The sequence below is a fragment of the Squalius cephalus genome (assembly GCF_949319135.1).
Source record: "Squalius cephalus genome assembly, chromosome: 7".
Lineage (NCBI taxonomy): Eukaryota > Metazoa > Chordata > Actinopteri > Cypriniformes > Leuciscidae > Squalius > Squalius cephalus.
In genome coordinates, this window is record NC_137128.1 from 39019209 (window position 1) to 39036221 (window position 17013).

At 36.1% G+C, this 17013-nt stretch overlaps 2 protein-coding genes across 5 annotated transcripts in view; one reads left to right on the forward strand and one right to left on the reverse strand.

The window, feature by feature from the left end:
• camsap2b (calmodulin regulated spectrin-associated protein family, member 2b) overlaps window positions 1-17013 on the forward strand; it is a 52291-nt gene that overhangs the window by 17374 nt on the left and 17904 nt on the right. For all 4 annotated transcript variants that reach the window (XM_079875182.1, XM_079875183.1, XM_079875180.1 and 1 more), the window contains exons 3-4: window positions 2208-2369; window positions 14994-15071. In XM_079875182.1, the coding sequence (XP_079731308.1) occupies window positions 2208-2369; window positions 14994-15071 (240 nt within the window). The remainder of the gene's footprint in view (window positions 1-2207; window positions 2370-14993; window positions 15072-17013) is intronic.
• Window positions 2865-16559, reverse strand: LOC307160872 (sterile alpha motif domain-containing protein 9). The gene is made up of 3 exons (XM_079875179.1): window positions 16476-16559; window positions 13664-13739; window positions 2865-10468 (listed from the first exon to the last, which is right to left on the reverse strand). The coding sequence occupies exon 3, from the start codon at window positions 10465-10467 to the stop codon at window positions 5575-5577; it is 4893 nt and encodes a 1630-aa protein (XP_079731305.1). The 5' UTR covers window position 10468; window positions 13664-13739; window positions 16476-16559; the 3' UTR covers window positions 2865-5574.

The following is a 17013-nucleotide window of genomic DNA, read 5'->3' on the forward strand; positions in this document are numbered from 1 at the left end:
TGAATTTATATTGTGCAAGAATTTTTCTGGGAAAAAATTCCATATTATTCCCTCCCGCCTCTAATGTGTTATTTCACCAACACTTCGTGGCCTATGCATACTAGCTTGCTTGATTTACGTTAGTTAGTTATGCGCATTTGCGCGTTATGTTGAGTGTTTCCTGCGTGAGGTACTTTGTGGTGTACGTTGCAATGCGTTCAAGCGCACATGAAACTACTACGATGGTACCTCAATGTTTGTTGTTGGACACAATAAAAGTGTTCCCACATTAAGTCCTTGAATTTGAGGGTATTGGACCTGGAAAGTTCTTGAAAGGTCCTTGAATTTGAAGTTAATCAAGGTCTGGGAACCCTGACTTGTATTTTTTGTCACTTTGCATGATGTTGTATCAAGGTTGAGTAAGCAACACATAATAGAAAAAACATAATTCCAAATGGCAAAGCACAATCACGTGGGATTTGCCCAGTGACTGCACTGTCTGAAGATAGGTCTGCTATAGTAATTAAGAGTTTTATATTGGTAAATGGGGTTAAGGAGAGTACAATATGGAGTTTTGGTCAGGCATTCCTCCAGGACACCACTTCCACATGAGAGGCCCAGAGACCAGAACTCCATATTGTACTCTCCTTAACCCCATTTACAAACATGAGGGCCCCAGAGACCAGAAGTTGCTGTTCCATTTTCACTTTTCCATTCATACCTCTTAAAGTAGCTTTAGTGTATTTAAACAAGTATTAGCAAATTTGTAAATAAATTGTTTTTTATCATGCTGAACAGTATTGGTATATTGTTTCCAGAAATACTGGAAAATGTCTTATGAAAATATATGGTCCTTCGGGTTAAGGTAAAAGGTTAAGTTGATTTCAGGGCTGGACTCTGATTGTGTCAATTGCTTTTTGCACAGTATTTCTAATTTCAGGGGATTTAATGGAATCTCATTTATTTGAATTTAAGATTAGGAATTTGGCAAAACTTTATTATAAATGCTTTCAAATGACTGAAAGTACTCAAAATAAATCCTGTCTTTTCCTTTAATTTTAGGGCTATTTAAGGCTCTATAGATGCAGTTTATAGAGTTAAATGACATTGAGTCATTTGACTCCTGCTAGATTTACTCAAATCATTTTTAAAATAAATAATTATTTGTTTATAGTAGTTTTGCATTCTTTAACATATATTCTGAATAGCAATAGCAAGTAGCAAATCATTGTTAATGGCTGTGACATAAACTAAAGGCTACTAGCCCTTCAGTATTTCGTGCCCAAACTTCATGTTTAATAAGGAAATACACCAATGCCGAAAAGTAAACTGCACTTGTCATCCATTTCAGGGGTTCTTTAAATGTAGTCACTCCTCAATTTCTGATCAACACAATTTCAATAGCACCCTCTAGAGGTGAGAAACTGACTAAGCAGACTGGAAATGACCATGTTTTTGAGACAGTGACCACAGACCTGCATTAAATGACTGACAGACAATAACGGTTTGACCTAAAAATATCAAAATTTAAACTACTGCGGAAACAAAGACACCTACATCTTGGATGCCCTTGAGGTAAGCTAAAACATACCAAAATTTAATTTCAAAGTGAACTATCCCTTTAACAGTAGTCGAAGAAATGGCACGCCATATGGGGTCATTGGAAAAGTCTAGAGAAAAACTGTAAATAAATAAATAAAAGACTAAAAAATAATATATTTTATTAAAATTAATATTAAAATGTGGATAAAAATGTGATTAAAATAAAAATGATTAGATTAATAATATATTTTTCAGTGTATAAATTGGTTGTTTATAAAAGATAAAGGCTTTTTTTTTTTTTAATCACACAAGGATCATATTTGATTGAAAACCAAGTGGTTTGTTTCAACCAATATCCAAGTGGATGCTGCACACTGGTGCTGGTTGAGGAGAGATCCCCTGATATGATTGTAAAGCGTTTTGGGTGTACAGTAGTACATTTGAAAGCGCTATATAAATGCATTATAAATTCATATAATGCGCTATATAAATAAATTAATTCATTCATTCAAAACCCCTGTGCTAAGATATGTAAAAAAAACACATTATTGATATATTGGCTTTCTCAATCTAACTTAACTAATTCATAACTTTTAGACAAATTTGTGGTCATTTGTTGAGGATTTATAGAAAGAAACAGAGTGCTTATGTTTTGTGCTTTCTGTTTTTTCCTCTTGTCATTTCAGAGTTCTCATCTGGCAGTGATTGACACTTTAATGATGGCGTACACAGTTGAAATGGTCAGCGTGGAGAGGGTGCTGACCTGCATACAGAAGTTTACTCCTTTCCTTCCTGAGGAAGACTTCCCTTATGATGCTGAAGAGGCAGTGACAACATGGATCAACAAGGTGAGATCCCTACAGCTCACATATCAATATGTAAACATTGATTGCATGTGATTTTTTGTGCATTTCTGAATTTTTTTTAAATCTAAATTCAGATTAGCTAAAATGTCTTAAATTTGTACAATAGCATTACATTGTGATACATTTTCCATGCTCAGAGCAGACAGGCAAAGGGCTTATGTCATGGAACCTTCTTGTGTTGTGGACCTTAGACCAGAATTTTAGCCAGATACATATAACACCACTCAATACCAGCAGGTCAAATCAGCATACAGTTGGTGGTCAACCAGAATGCCTATTACCACCGCGTGGCAAAAATAAACCAGTCGCATTTTAAAGTCATTCGCGAAATGACCTCAAGGTGGCGCAAAGGGACATTTTGCAAAACAGCAACAATTGCCGGATTTTGAAACGTAAGTGGGGCTAATGTCAGTTAACACTAAGGATGATAGAACTATGGTAATTTTTCAAATAAGCCTAGAACAAACATGAAAAATCAAAACAAGCACATATTTATTATTATATGTAATTATTTTACATTTACATTTGGCAGATGCTTTTATCCAAAGCGACTTGCATTGCATTTCAAAGTACACATTTTCACATTCTTATCAGTTCTTGCTTTCCCTGGGAATCGAACCCATGAACTTGGCATTGCAAGCACCAACGCTCTATTGTTTGAGCTACATTAAATAAATTAAGAAAATTTGGTTAATGTTATTTAAACAAACGATCATACACAAGTCATAGTCTACACAGTATACAAACATATAGACTATTATTTGTAGGAACAGTGAACTATTATATATCTCTGTTTGTAGGCTATCTGTTTATTAAAAAAACACACAGCACAAGGTCTTGTAAAAAATGTTTTTCATTATTTCAACAAGAATGAGACTGATTGAATATATATATATAAAAAAACAGAATAGAAAAAACTTTTAGAACAAAAATAAATAATACAACTTTTTTTTTTACAATACAACAGAATTGGTTAAATTTAACAAAAGCAAAAATTAAATATGTAAAAGTAAATTTGAAACAGAATAGAACAAACTTTTAGAACATAAAAATAGAATCAAAAGTTAAAAATAGAGACAACAACAATAGCCTATATTTTATATTGTAGATGTCAGTGGGCAACAGAAGCCTATTCCTCGGGGGAGCAAGTGCGATAACAAACAAACAAACAAAAAATAACAGACCATCAATGGCCTATCTCGCAGTCAGTGAAAATAAATTAGGTGCAATGACGCTTATTATTTTTACTATTCTATTGAGGAATGAGACGAATGAAGAGCGCTTCTCTCTCGTGTGCGCAGACACACTGACGGCTGGACAACTGAACTTCTGGGCATTGCTCAGTGAGTAAATCTGTGGTCGAGCGGTAGAACTTAGGTTTCAATAATTTAGATGACACGGGTTAAAATCTAGTTTTTGGTGGGGATTTCCCTCTGGTCTAAATATCCCTGCTTCTGCTGAATTATTTTTATCCCGTTTTATTCTGGCATGTTGAATTATTTTTCTCGTAACAGCTAAAAGAACATAATATACTCCGTAATTTTTTGGTAAGAGTAAGAGAGTACATGATTCAAAACTGTATACTTTTAGTCATGTAGCCTACACTCACAATAGGCTAACGACAAAACGTTATCTGTCGTCTCTGTCTCCGGGAACTGCGTGTCACAAAAATTAACCGAAAGCCACTTGCCGCAGCTAAGTCACGATAAGAAATATGTCTAAAGCTTTAAATTAATTAAAATGTAAAAACAGATCAAATAATGTCTTTGTCGAAATGTTGTGGTATTGTTTCATTTAAGTTCATAATTATTCTATAAATGTTATTTAGTTTAACATCAGCATGAAATACCCACTGTGGTTCGAGATTTATTTGAATAATAATAAAAAATAACCTCCCTCTGCTTTATTCACAAATCTCACCCTGGTTGTAAGGATCCAAAGATCCCTGTGGAATTTAATATTGAGTTGAACATTTTTTTCATGACAACAAATGAACATGAGTTTGAAGTTTGTATTTAGTTTTGCTTGGAAAAAGCTGGACTAAACCGAAGTAGCATTTTAATTCTTCAATAATTAGATAAATAAATAACTTAAGTTAATAAACTTTTATGACAGAAATATTACTACATGTTGCCTAAATTATTTAATTCCTTCAATATCAACACTTTAATAATGCTAATGTCTAGAATAGCGAGAAATGCTAATGTCTAGAATTTTGACTTTTCTGGTTCCTCTCCTCTCAGGTAGCCTGAGGAGGGGCAGTTCAGTGGCTTTATCGTGGGGGTGCAGGACAATATAGGTGTTAATCGCCCCTCTTTCAAATAGAGAGTGTTGGATAGCCAGCCTGATGATACAGAGCAGGCAAAGGCAAAATTACTTTCAGGATAAATCTCTCGATGTGTCCAAATGTAGGCCCTATCTTATTAAATTATATTGTAGCTAATATAGGCTATTTAAAGGTTTTTCATTAAAAAAAATCAATTGAAATGTTCAATCCAGTTGTTTCAACTGGTTTTGTAGAGTTTTAGAATGTTTGAGCACACTGTATGATTGTCAACAATCTGGCATTATCTAAATATGAACTGTTGACGAAACGCATTCATGCCAACTAAACAAATGGGAGTGAGCAGCAGATACAGAGCTCTTTTATTCGCGATCAACCTCATTTTATTGTAAGGTGAATTCAACAAGGCATTCTGTTTCTTTGAAGCAACAAAGGCTAAATAACAGTTGCAGTTACAGTTGTTTTTTGTAATTGGTGTGGATGACACGCAGTGACATAGGCTATACAGTATTATCAGCTGATGTGTTTCTACCCTGAAACATTTTTTTAAACAATTATTTAAACATCGACATTGACATGCACACGCAGTGAGGGAGACAAGAAACTAAAAAGAGATTCAGCGTATCTGCGAGAGAGAGGCAAAGAAAAACGCCTGTTCTTAATTTATGTTGCTCTGAACATGTTTATTTGAGATAATTTTAAACTCTATATTAATATTTTGATTTTCTCATTGGGTATGCAAAAATCCAATTCACATTTTGTTTATTATAATGTGGTAACTATAGTTAAGCCAAGTACAACAGATTAAATCCGATTAATTTTAGAAGTTTTCTGCAATAAAAAAATGGTTTTTAGATCAAGATCTAAATAACGAGAAATAGACATACAGTTGTCATACATTATCTATCTGTCATCTTCGTACTGAATATCATAAGCAAGTGGTCCATCCATGGCAAAGCCAATGTAGAAGGACACTTTCTCAGTGCTGTAGCCGCTTCTCACTCCACCCAGAAATGCAGGACGCAATGGGATCTTAAGATTTCCATACTCTGTGAAGACCTCACCTTGCTCAATAGTGCCACTTACTCTGAGGAGCTTGCTGTTTATTGGGATTTCCTTAAACATTTCTCCTGTTTGCCAGAGAATGTTGCGATGCTTCACACTACTGACAGTCTCAGATCGGTCTAGGGAAAATTTCGTCACCAGCCTCTGTATTCCATCAGATTTTCCCAAGAAGAAGTGTGCAATGGTTGACCTTGTTCTGTACATATAAGAGAGATTCTTTCTTGCTGAGCTTCTGATTTTATCAACATAGGTCTTAATGCCAGTACTGTTGACATTTTTTCCTGGCCAGAGCAACAATATGGCAAGATAGAAAGGCTCTGGGTATGGGTGCTGTGTACCAACATCTTGCAGAATGTCATTTAATAGCTCATTGAGGTCCTCGGGAGATTTTGATAACTTTGATTTTGGCCAAATCAACTTAAGTATTATATTTGCAAGCAGATGATTTGTTTTGTCCTTGGTACTTTTGATGGGAGAATTCTTATGTATGAATGAGTATTTTTCAGCAATCGTTTGTACTGTATCTTTATTGTGCTCCAAAAATTGGAGAAGGCCTGGGAATATATCTGCCCTGTATTTCTCTAGAAACATTCGGCACTCTTCAATCTCCATGTTCAAACTCAGTGTTGGTTTCTGCTTTTTCTCTTTTTGTTTGTCCTCTACAGAGGTGCAAAATAATGAGATGTAGTGTTGATAGTATTCTGAGATCCTCTTGCGAATCTTTGCTTCTTTCGTGCCGTCAGATCCTTTTTCTTTCAAGTAAGTGAAGTAAATTTCAAGAAAGTCAAATGCCTCTTTCACCTGTGATTTTAAAGATGTAAGGAAAGAATCATAGCCATGAAGAACAGCAACAAATTCAAGATTGGATTTGTTTTTTAAATCTGGGATTTTTGAGCAGGGAAGATTTCCTCTGAGAAAGCTCTGTATGTAACGATCTTTCATTGGATCACCAATCTCAAACAATGGCAGTTTTCTGATTATATCAAAAACAGTGATGGCTGTGTCAATTTCACCCATGTAGCCAGATATATTATACGGGCTTAACCTTCTGTGAAGTTCCTGTTCATTTTCTTGGGCATCATCTGTCTTTGCCAAGGTTTGAGCTCTTCTGAAAGCTTTGGTTGCTGTGCTTGCTAACTCAAGATATTCCCTCAAGTCTTCAGCTGTGCATTGTTTCTTTCCTTGCTTTTTACACTCAAGTTTGTGCTTTAATTCACTTTTTGCAACTTGTCCAACTGTATCTACTGTGTAGGAATTTTCTTTGATGGCTTTAGCACTGTCTGCCCACTTTTTAGCTTCAGCAAAGTTCTTCTCTTTCAGGTACAAGTGTCTTGCTAGAGCTTGGGGAATCGTGAAGTCTTTATCAAACCTTTCCGAAGCTGCAATAAAAATGTCTTGTATTTTATTAAGACCACCTTCTCCTGAGTTTATGTCTTCTATCAGTGGTGAAAACAGAGTGTCTTTCTCATCGCCTTCTGTCTTGCGTTGACGAGTGATCAGCATGCTTTTCATTGATTGAACAAGAATGTCCTTCACTGCAAAAGTTTTGAAAAAGGCATCGCAGTGCAACATGTCAAGGACTATGTCCGGTTTGGAGCAGTTATGGTTCTCCTCTAGTTGTTTGACACATTCTGTGGCAAGATGCTGATGAACAAAGCGAATTGCTTTGAATCCCCCATATTCTTCTGCTCCAAATTCAATCAGCAAACAGGAATAAGGCTCCATTTTCTCCAACACGGATTCTCTTCCCCACAATGCACTTTTGATGCCCAGAAAATCTTCACATAAAGATCTTGAGACAGCTGGTTCAGCCACATATGAATTCAGCAAAGCCAGTATGCAGAAGAGCCGTGATTGTTTGCTTTCAACTCTGAAATCTTTTAGTATGTTAGTTGCAACATTTTCAACATACACAGGGTCAAAATTAGTTTTCATGATCATGAAACTGTAGAAGTTCTCAGTTGTGAAAGACTCTATTTCTTGAAGTTCATTAAGCTTCATTTCAAAAGCACGTTTTTCCGTGTCAGAAAGTTTTGCTGTGATAAACTCACTCTGATCAACACTTTTGTTGTTTCTTTCTTTTGGGTTTTTTGTTCGTATGCAGTTTAAGATGATGACACTTGCCCCTGTTTCTCCTGTGATCGTCCTCAATAAGTGCTTGAGTACTTGTGTGTTTTCTGTTTCCTCTGAGTCTTCCACTAATAGCAGGACTGGTGTTTTTAATGAGTTCTCACTTTTTCCACATTTTATAAGATGAGCAACATGTCGTGCTACTTCTTCCTTTGAAACAGTGTTGTCTTTTAGCACTGCACATCTGTATTCTTTTCTAAGGTTCCACATCACATGCATGGCCATGGTGGTGCCGCCACACCCCGGGTGATGAAAGAGATTCACCATGACACAAGTACTTTTGGTATTTTTGGTCTGAGATCTGATACTGTTCTCTAGTTTTGAGAGTTTGTCACGTTTTATGAATGGCTTTGCTGCTGGCTGCTCTGAGAAATAGAAGTTCCACCATTTCACTTTGCCTCCTCTATAGAACTCAGATTCCGTTTTAATTTTGAACTCTTCAAATTCTGTAGAGCTCTCATCAAATTCGTTTACACATTCGTTTTCACACAGGATATCAAGTGATGTCATGAGGTCCTCATCTTTATTTTGGAGAATCACCGAACTTCCCTCAGCAGATGGAAGAAGTCTCTGAGCATTTTGCTTGTTCTGGCCCAGTTTCAGTATTGTCCCATTGATTTCACTAAGCTCTAAGTCATATATACTCCGCTGACTGATGTCATGTTCGCATCTGGCTTGAATGAAATCCCTCCATTTTTGAAAGGAAGCTTTCGAAGTGCAAATATTTAATGTGTTTTCTGTACCCACAAGGTTTTTATAAAATGACATGAAAGTGTCAAAAATTGGGTCATTCATGGCCTCCACAGTGGAGAGTAGAAGGAATATGACTAAGAATCGTCCTCTTGGAAGAGTGTATGGGTTGCAGAGGAATGAGATCATATCCTGTACTTCTCCTGCTTTATGTTTTAACCATTCGCTTGATCTGAGTGGCCTGTCAGGTTCTGTGTTCAGGTCTTCTCTGCCATTACAAAATACCCAACTAGTTTGTTTGTACAGATTGAGATTTTTCACAATTGTTCCTGGGTCCCCATGGAACTGGCTCGGTTTGTGAAGGTTTGCAATTCGACCTTCTCTGTATCTCTGGCAGGACCCATTTACTACAGAGTTTGGGTCAAAGTCCAACACACAGAACAATTTCAATGTTGTCATGAACTGAAGATGCTGGAGTTGTTCAGGGTGGCTTTTGTTTGTTACTATGATGAAGTATTCATAATGATCCAGTCTGCTTCCTCCACATGTCAGCAGATTATTCAGCTTTTCCCCTTGGTTTGATGTTCCTTTGCTTTCAGGCCTCTTTTCTGCCTCCTTCCTCATGTCATCCAGAACATTTATTTGGGCATTTATTCGGGTTAGTTCGTCTTGTATGTCTTTTGGATTCCCAATTTTAAATATATCTCGTGTTGCCGCTCCATCTCTGATGAGGAGTGATTTTCCTTTGCTCTTTTTCCATTGATTGTCCTCATCCAGAGTCTGGATTTTAAACAGCTTACTCTGAATTATGCTGTGGGATGGAACAACATCCACCTCTATGACGTATTTGCCAGATAGAGTGCCGTCAGGGCAGAGCACTTCAACAAAGCGTGGCTGCCTGATGCATGCCTTTGCTTCATCTGTGTGCTCTTCAAAGTATGATTTTAGACCCTGATTAAAGTGATCAATGATAGTGTCCTTGTTGTCAACACTGACCCCAATGATCTCAGCATGAGCATATTGAGAGTCTTTGGAGTCTGCTACACCAAAGTGGATGGTTCCATTTGTGCGGCTATTCATACACCCAGCAGAAAACCTAAACACCTCTTTATTGAACTTTTTCTTCATCACATTCATATCATCTGTTCTGCCCATAAACTTGTACTCATGAACTGGATCGGTTAGATTACCTGGTCCTGTCTCTGGTGGTAAAGTGTAATTTTGAATGTATCGATGAGAAGCAGAATTCTGATCAAATGGGTAGAGAGAACATGGGTGGTATAAGGATCCAGACTTCCTCATATGCTTTTCTTTTTCAGCTACTTTATCAGCATTCATGTCCGGTGTTTTAGGGTCAACTAACTCTGTTGGTTCGATTTCTTTGGAAGATGTACAACTAGAAGTTCCTGAAAGCTGAATATTTTTGTTTTGTGAAGAGGGTGCCTTTAAAGGTTCTTCTGTTGGAGTGGTTTTTGGAGAGGTGTTAACCATTGAAAAATTTACCAAATTTTCTATGGAATTATGATTTCTGGGTTCTGTTTTAGGTGATTTTCTCTTTGATTTTTTAGATTTTTTAGATGTTTGATCTGTTGAAATGGTGTCTCTGTTTTCCACTGTTGTGTCTAGCTTGGCTTCTCTGTGCTGTATGTGGGAATATGATCCTTGTTCTTCCACGTTTAACTTCTCTAACTGGGTGATAATCAGAACAGCTGGACCATGCTTAATACCAAGTTCCTTCAGATGTTTGGGCTGGTAACAAACTAATTCTTTCCCTGATACTTCTTCATCAAGCAGCTTGTCTGCATGTTTTTTATCCACTTTAATCACCTCAGTAAGCCAGTAATAAACTTGTTCTCTTGTCCACTCCTCTACTCGAAGAGGAAGTTGTGTATGTTGACACGTTGTAGCCATACTAAAAAAAAAAAAATAGAAAAAAAGAAAGAAAAAGTGTGATTTATACGCCGTAAACAACAGTCAAATGCACAGACCAATGTACAGTATAAGAAACAAGAGCATTTGAACTTCCGTTTACCATACTTGATCTGTGTGCATGCATGTACATTAATCAATGTTTTGTTTATATGTGAATAAAAGCATAAATGAAACGTTTATCATATAGGGTAATCATGTCTCTGCAGAAGACTTGGATTAAATGGCTTGATTCATATTGATCATTTTTACAATGGAGGGACAAAAATCTCTTAGTTTTAAAAAATATATCTTAAATGTGTTTCGAAGATGAATGAAAGTTTTATGAGTTTGGAACTAGGGCAGTTCAACCTATAGTGTCTAAATAGAGATAGCACACTTACACTACGTGATGTAGTATAGTAGGTTAGACTCTTTTCCGGGCTCATTTAGTGTGCATGCTTTCACTATGTGATTTAGTCTAATAAAATGCATTTAGAATGCCTCATATATTTAAGATAGGGGGCAAAAATACCTCTGTATGTCTTTTATATAGATTTTAGTCAAGTTAATCAATATCATATGAAGAATTAGCATGATGATTACAAATGTGAATTTGTGAATTTTATTTAATACAACAGTTCAATAAACAATAATACAATAAGTACAATAAGTTAAAAGTGCAATAGGTGATTCTCTACAGAACCATTTTTTGTTATACTGGTTGAAAGTCTCCTCATATCATGATAGCAATCACTATGTTAAACGGTCTAAATGTATTTTTATAATCTGTGGAAGGCGTAGGACCATAAAATGTAAATCCAATCATTATATTCGGTCCGAATAAAATAATACAATGTCCTACCTGTCTGTCAACCTATGTTTTTACACACCCTCGTGCACACATTACACGTCATTAGCACATTTCATGCTATACAGAGTACAGACAGACGTACCCTTTCAAAGGAAAAAAAGCTACTACAGTAGCCAGTTTCTTCAGTGAGCTATGTACCCTATAGCTCCTTGCAACACCTTGCAATATCCTACTTTTCTAGAAATGTTGTTCTTTCAATTATTTAATATAATTTTTTATTTAGGCTTTTTTATTTTTTATTCATTTTATTAATTTATTTTCTCTTCCTTGCCCCTTATGATTGTATATTTGATTTGAGACTGTTACTTATTGTAATTTGCAACTATGTCTGCCCTTTGAGAATTGTAAATTGTTAATATTGTTCGTTCAATGCCTATGTTGTGTGTAAATTTGCTTAAAATAAATAAATAAGAAAAAAATAAGAATAAGAATAAAAAGAAAAAAGAGTACACTACAGACAGACGTGTTCTTTCAAGCATTTAATCTTGAGATCACCTACTGCACCTTTTAAGTGACTTACATTTTAGACATAATATTACCTGCTTTTGTTCTATTTTGCCAATAAAAATAGTTCCAAGCAAAGCCACTGACCTGTTTGCATCTCTGAGCAATACACTTAGGCCCTGTCCCAAATGGCACACCTCATATGCACTTTTGGTCTTGTGGACTTACAATGGCTGGTGCGTGTGTGCGTCTGTTAAGTCCAAAACCTGAAATCATAGGCTGTCCCATTTTTCATTTTAGGTGTCAGAAGTGTGCTCGCGAGCGCCCCCTTTGCGGTTGATATGCACCCACGATGTGCACTTTTGCTAGCCCACACTGATGCAAGCTCCACAGCAGACTTCTTCCCGACAGTCAAAGCGGCGTTACATCACAAAAGTGCAAACTCAGATGAAGAGTGCTTAGGGTGCCATTTGGGACAGGGCCTTAGGTGAATGAATGAATGACTCAATGACTCACTCATTAAGTAGCTTTAATGAATGCTTCGTTCCTGATTGAATCAGCCTTTTGAATGAATGACTCACTCATTAACAATGACTTTTAATGATGCAGTTTTAATTTCACATTTAAAGTATCTTTTCATTTTTTTAAATTTTTAAAAATATCAATATTCAACGTTTTATGTTTAAAATATCAAAACATTATTTATGCATTTATAACTGCAGGTTAAATGCATTCATATCTCCTCTGAGCTGCATTTAACAGTCATCTAAAATAAATGCATCTAAATGCCACTTCAGATGCAGCTTCTGTTTCCTCTGCATTTGGGGGGTGTCCGGGTTTAAGGGGTTAAGGTATAACAGACGGCAATAAAAAATAACCAACTGACCCCTGTAAATGTTGAAAATATCGTACGAGCCCATAAGAAACATTAGTGTCCGAATAGGACTTAACTGACAGTATGCTTTCACTGGCCTTTGAAAGCGCTCCGCAGACGGCGCCGTCTTTTAGAACAACTATTCGCTGTATTGCTGCCATAGTTTGAGCAAACTCCCCACCACAATCATTCCCTTTAAACAGACTGACTCTAAAGCCTTTACTGCCTAATGGTTTGCCAGCTGATGTACCTTTGGATAATATAATTAAAAAGCTAACAACAAGCAGTGTAATGACAATTTTATTCTTTGCATGAAGACACGTCTATCTCCGCTGGGGTCTGCCCACTTTTCCAGCATTTTTTAAATATTGCCAGTGGGTGGAGTCAGGCTCTGACCTGGGGTTTAGTTACCCTTTAAGGTATAACTTAAGAACGACGTAGCGTTAAGAAGGTTTCGGGAAATCCAGCCCAGGTCTGTAACTATATCCAAATACCAGTTCCGATGTTGCTTTGTTTTTCATATAGTTATATATTTCTATTTTTATATATTTCTCCTTCCCGCTGCCTGCCTGCCTGCCATGCTTCTATATGTGCGATTTAAAAGAGTGTGTGTAACATCATGTCATAGCAATAAAAAATGACATCCAGCAATGAGGTCAACCCTGCCTTACTCTTATATTAAGAGTTCCTTTGTAAAACTTGTTCTTAAGTGTTTTTGTGCATAGGTTTTAAGCTAAACTAGGAACTCATTGGAGGGTTCCTATTGGTAAGATAAAATTCTTTGTGAACTTACTTGAACTCTTAAAGTGATGTATTTTTGAATCAGGTACATTTTTTGACATTCAAACACATTTTTCCATTAATTTGTCCACTCATTTTGTTATGACAGACATAATTAAATGTGTGATTATGGTGTTTAGCATTACGCTTTTAACTAAAATAAAACTAAAACTTTCCTTTTGTAGGAAGTAGAATATCAAAATAGTATGTTCTGTTGTTTATCTTACCTCTTGTGGAGTATGAAAACACTCTAAGCTCTGTTCATCCCTGTTTTTTTCTCACCTTGTGTTACCAAGCATGCAGCTGACAAGACAAAATAAGACAAAGATATATTTAAAGTTAAATCCACACAGTAATTCACTGTTTCAGAGGCCCATTACTCTACAGGATTATTCATAATTGCACAGAATTGCACACATCTTTGCTTTGTTTCCTTAAAGGTCCCGTTCTTCGTGATCCCATGTTTCAAACTTTAGTTAGTGTGTAATGTTGTTGTTAGAGTATAAATAATATCTGTAAAATTATAAAGCTCAAAGTTCAATGCCAAGCGAGATATTTTATTTAACAGAAGTCGCCTACATCGAACGGCCCGTTTGGACTACATCCCTCTACCTCCTTCTTTAATGACGTCACTAGAACCGTTTTTTGACTAACCTCCGCCCACAGGAATGCTCCCTCAACTCTACCGAAATTCGTTTATGTACTTGCGCACTTCTAATAACTTACTGTGTTTACTCAGCTCTTACGGTGATTTTCTGAAGTAAAACTGACGCTTCATCTTTTGTGTGATGTACAATAAACTTTATTAAACTCATCAGTATATGTTTGATCATCATTCAGACAGCAGACTTGTAGGCTATTAATAAATAATGGATACATACAAGCAGATGACAAATACGTTATAATAACCGTAATTAAACTACTAAACTATACCTGTATCATCTCTATACAGCACTCTGACTCTGTAGGAATTATTGTCCGACTCGAACTGAACACCGTTACTGAGAGTTTCTGATATTATCATCATTCCGTGAGATGAAATTGTCCTGAGAGACTGAGCGCGAGCTCGTGAGGCTCCGCCCCCTGGGTCGTCCAGCAGCAGCTTATTTGCATTTAAAGGGCACACACTAAAACAGTACGTTTTTCTGAGCCCCAAAAAATGACAATTTAAACATGCTGTAAAAAATGATCTGTTGGGTATTTTGAGCTGAAACTTCACATACACACTCTGGGGACATCAGAGACTTATTTTACATCTTGTGAAAAGGGGCATAATAAGGGACCATTAAATCAACTGTATACCTTTGCCCTGGTATCTTGAAAGTTTTCTTGAAAGCCATTCTTTAACCATTTAACCATTTTTTTTTTTTCAACTTTAGATCATAGATTTAATGTAAATAAAAATATGAATGGGCAGTTTATTTCTAAAATGTGTGTAAATTAACCTTAGCAGAATACACAGAAAGAATGTGTGTATGAATCTGTTTTTTTTGTTTTGTTCTTGTGTGTCCCAATGTATGCTACATGCTTATTGCACGTGTTCATTTTCCAATGCAGGTAAATGAACATCTTAGTGACCTTTTGGCTCAAGGACAGAGAGTCCGAGATACAGGAGAACCCTGCGCAGTTCAAAAGGTGAGGAGATATTCAGAATATTTTGAGTCTGAAACAACAATTTTTTCTGTAAAGTCCCCCTGCAGTCAATAATTTTATTCCTTAAACTTATCTTTGATAATCAAAAAACATAAACATGAAAATAATTTCTTCATGCCTTAAAATTGCTTAAATGTAACTCTACACCATTGCTTAATTTAGTATGCGGATCCACGTATGTGCAAATTAGTCCCGCCTGTACTCAATCACACCATCTCGGACTACCTGATCCACTTAGTCAACTGTTGTTAACTCTACACAATGGCAAATGGAAATATTGGTTTAATTCAGCCAAATATGTTTGAACCAGAAACTGATTCTGAAGAAGAAGAGCAAATTATACAGGGGTGCTAGCATGACTCACCCTAAAAAGAAAGCAAGAAAACCCTCAGTTGATACTGTAATATCATGGTATTACAGCTTGAAAAATTGTACAGCTTGAGAAATCAATGTAAATGTCACTCTAAATCTTCTTTTTGAGTTAATGCAAGACTGGGTAATGCTTTGCAGGTTGTTTTTACTAAAATGCATATCACAGTGAAGGTAGTGTTGAATAACACTTCCGTAAAAACATGCATTGTGCCTATAAACTGCTTTCCAAAGACCATTGTTTACCTGCCTTTGTAATTTGACACACCTTAACCAGAGCAAACTTAAACACACCCAACCACAAAAACACTCTGCAAAAACAGGTAAAGCAGAAAAATGAAGCGAGCGTGCCGGAGTTTTGTTTGGGACCATTTTACAGCTAGAGTTTCATATTCATCATGACTATAAGTCTGCAGTAGACGCATATTGCAGTATTGTTAATTTAAACGACGATCGATAATGGGAATTTGTGTAAATTGACATCCCTAGTCGACACATTATGGTAATTGATATGATTAGCCTTTGGCTTGACTACGTTATCAAACAGCTAATAATGTGTTGCTAATGTTACACAAACCATGTTCCCATTGACCATTTCAGAGTCAAGACAGCTCCCTTCTAAAAATCAGCATCCTTAGAAATAATGATAGGACAAGATTGGTTAAAAATTTGTGACGGTAGGAGAGAATACACTGGTCTGCGTACATGGTTTGGCGTATTAAAACACGACACAGACATAAAATAATTAAAAACTTGATTTTCACCACAGGGGGTCTTTAAATTTGGATTCTGTTGAAAACTGACTACAGTGATAAATTAATCTCATTAAATGGCATTAAGTGATAAATGATGATAAATGCCATCTATTGAGTCTTCATTTACTTTCATCTTACATAAATATTTGATTTGTAAATGACAATTAAGTTTAGAAAGTAGTTAAAAATGTAACATAGCTACTAAACAATGAGTACATCATTCTACAGCTTGAGAATCAATGAAAATTTCAGCAGTACTTACTCTGGAAATCTTCTTTTTGAGTTAATGCAAGACAGGGTACTGCTTTGCAGGTTGTAGTAACTGAAATATGCATACAGTCACAGTGAAGGAAGGAATGAGGAACACTTCCGTATAAACATGCGCAGTGCCTATAAACCGCATTCAATTGTCCAAAGACCGGTTTTGTTTACCTGCCTTTGTAACTTGACACACCTAAACACACACACAGCAAACTCAAACACACCCAGGGGCGTAGCAAGCTTTTCAAAAGTGCGGGGGGTGGATGTGGTTTGTTTATTAACAATAAAAACGATGAATACTATGACAGAAGGGTACAAAAGGTATAACAAGCAAGATATAAAAAGCTTCCCATTTAAATGAGTGATAATAGAAAAGTATAAAAACACACGGAAAATAAGTCAAAACTCTGTTGTGAAAATACACAACAGTAGACTTGCTAAAGAATAAGAATCAGAAAAACTTTAATAATCCCAGGGGGAAATTATTTTTGTTACAAACTCCAGATATACAAACAACATATATTAAGAACAAAATATAA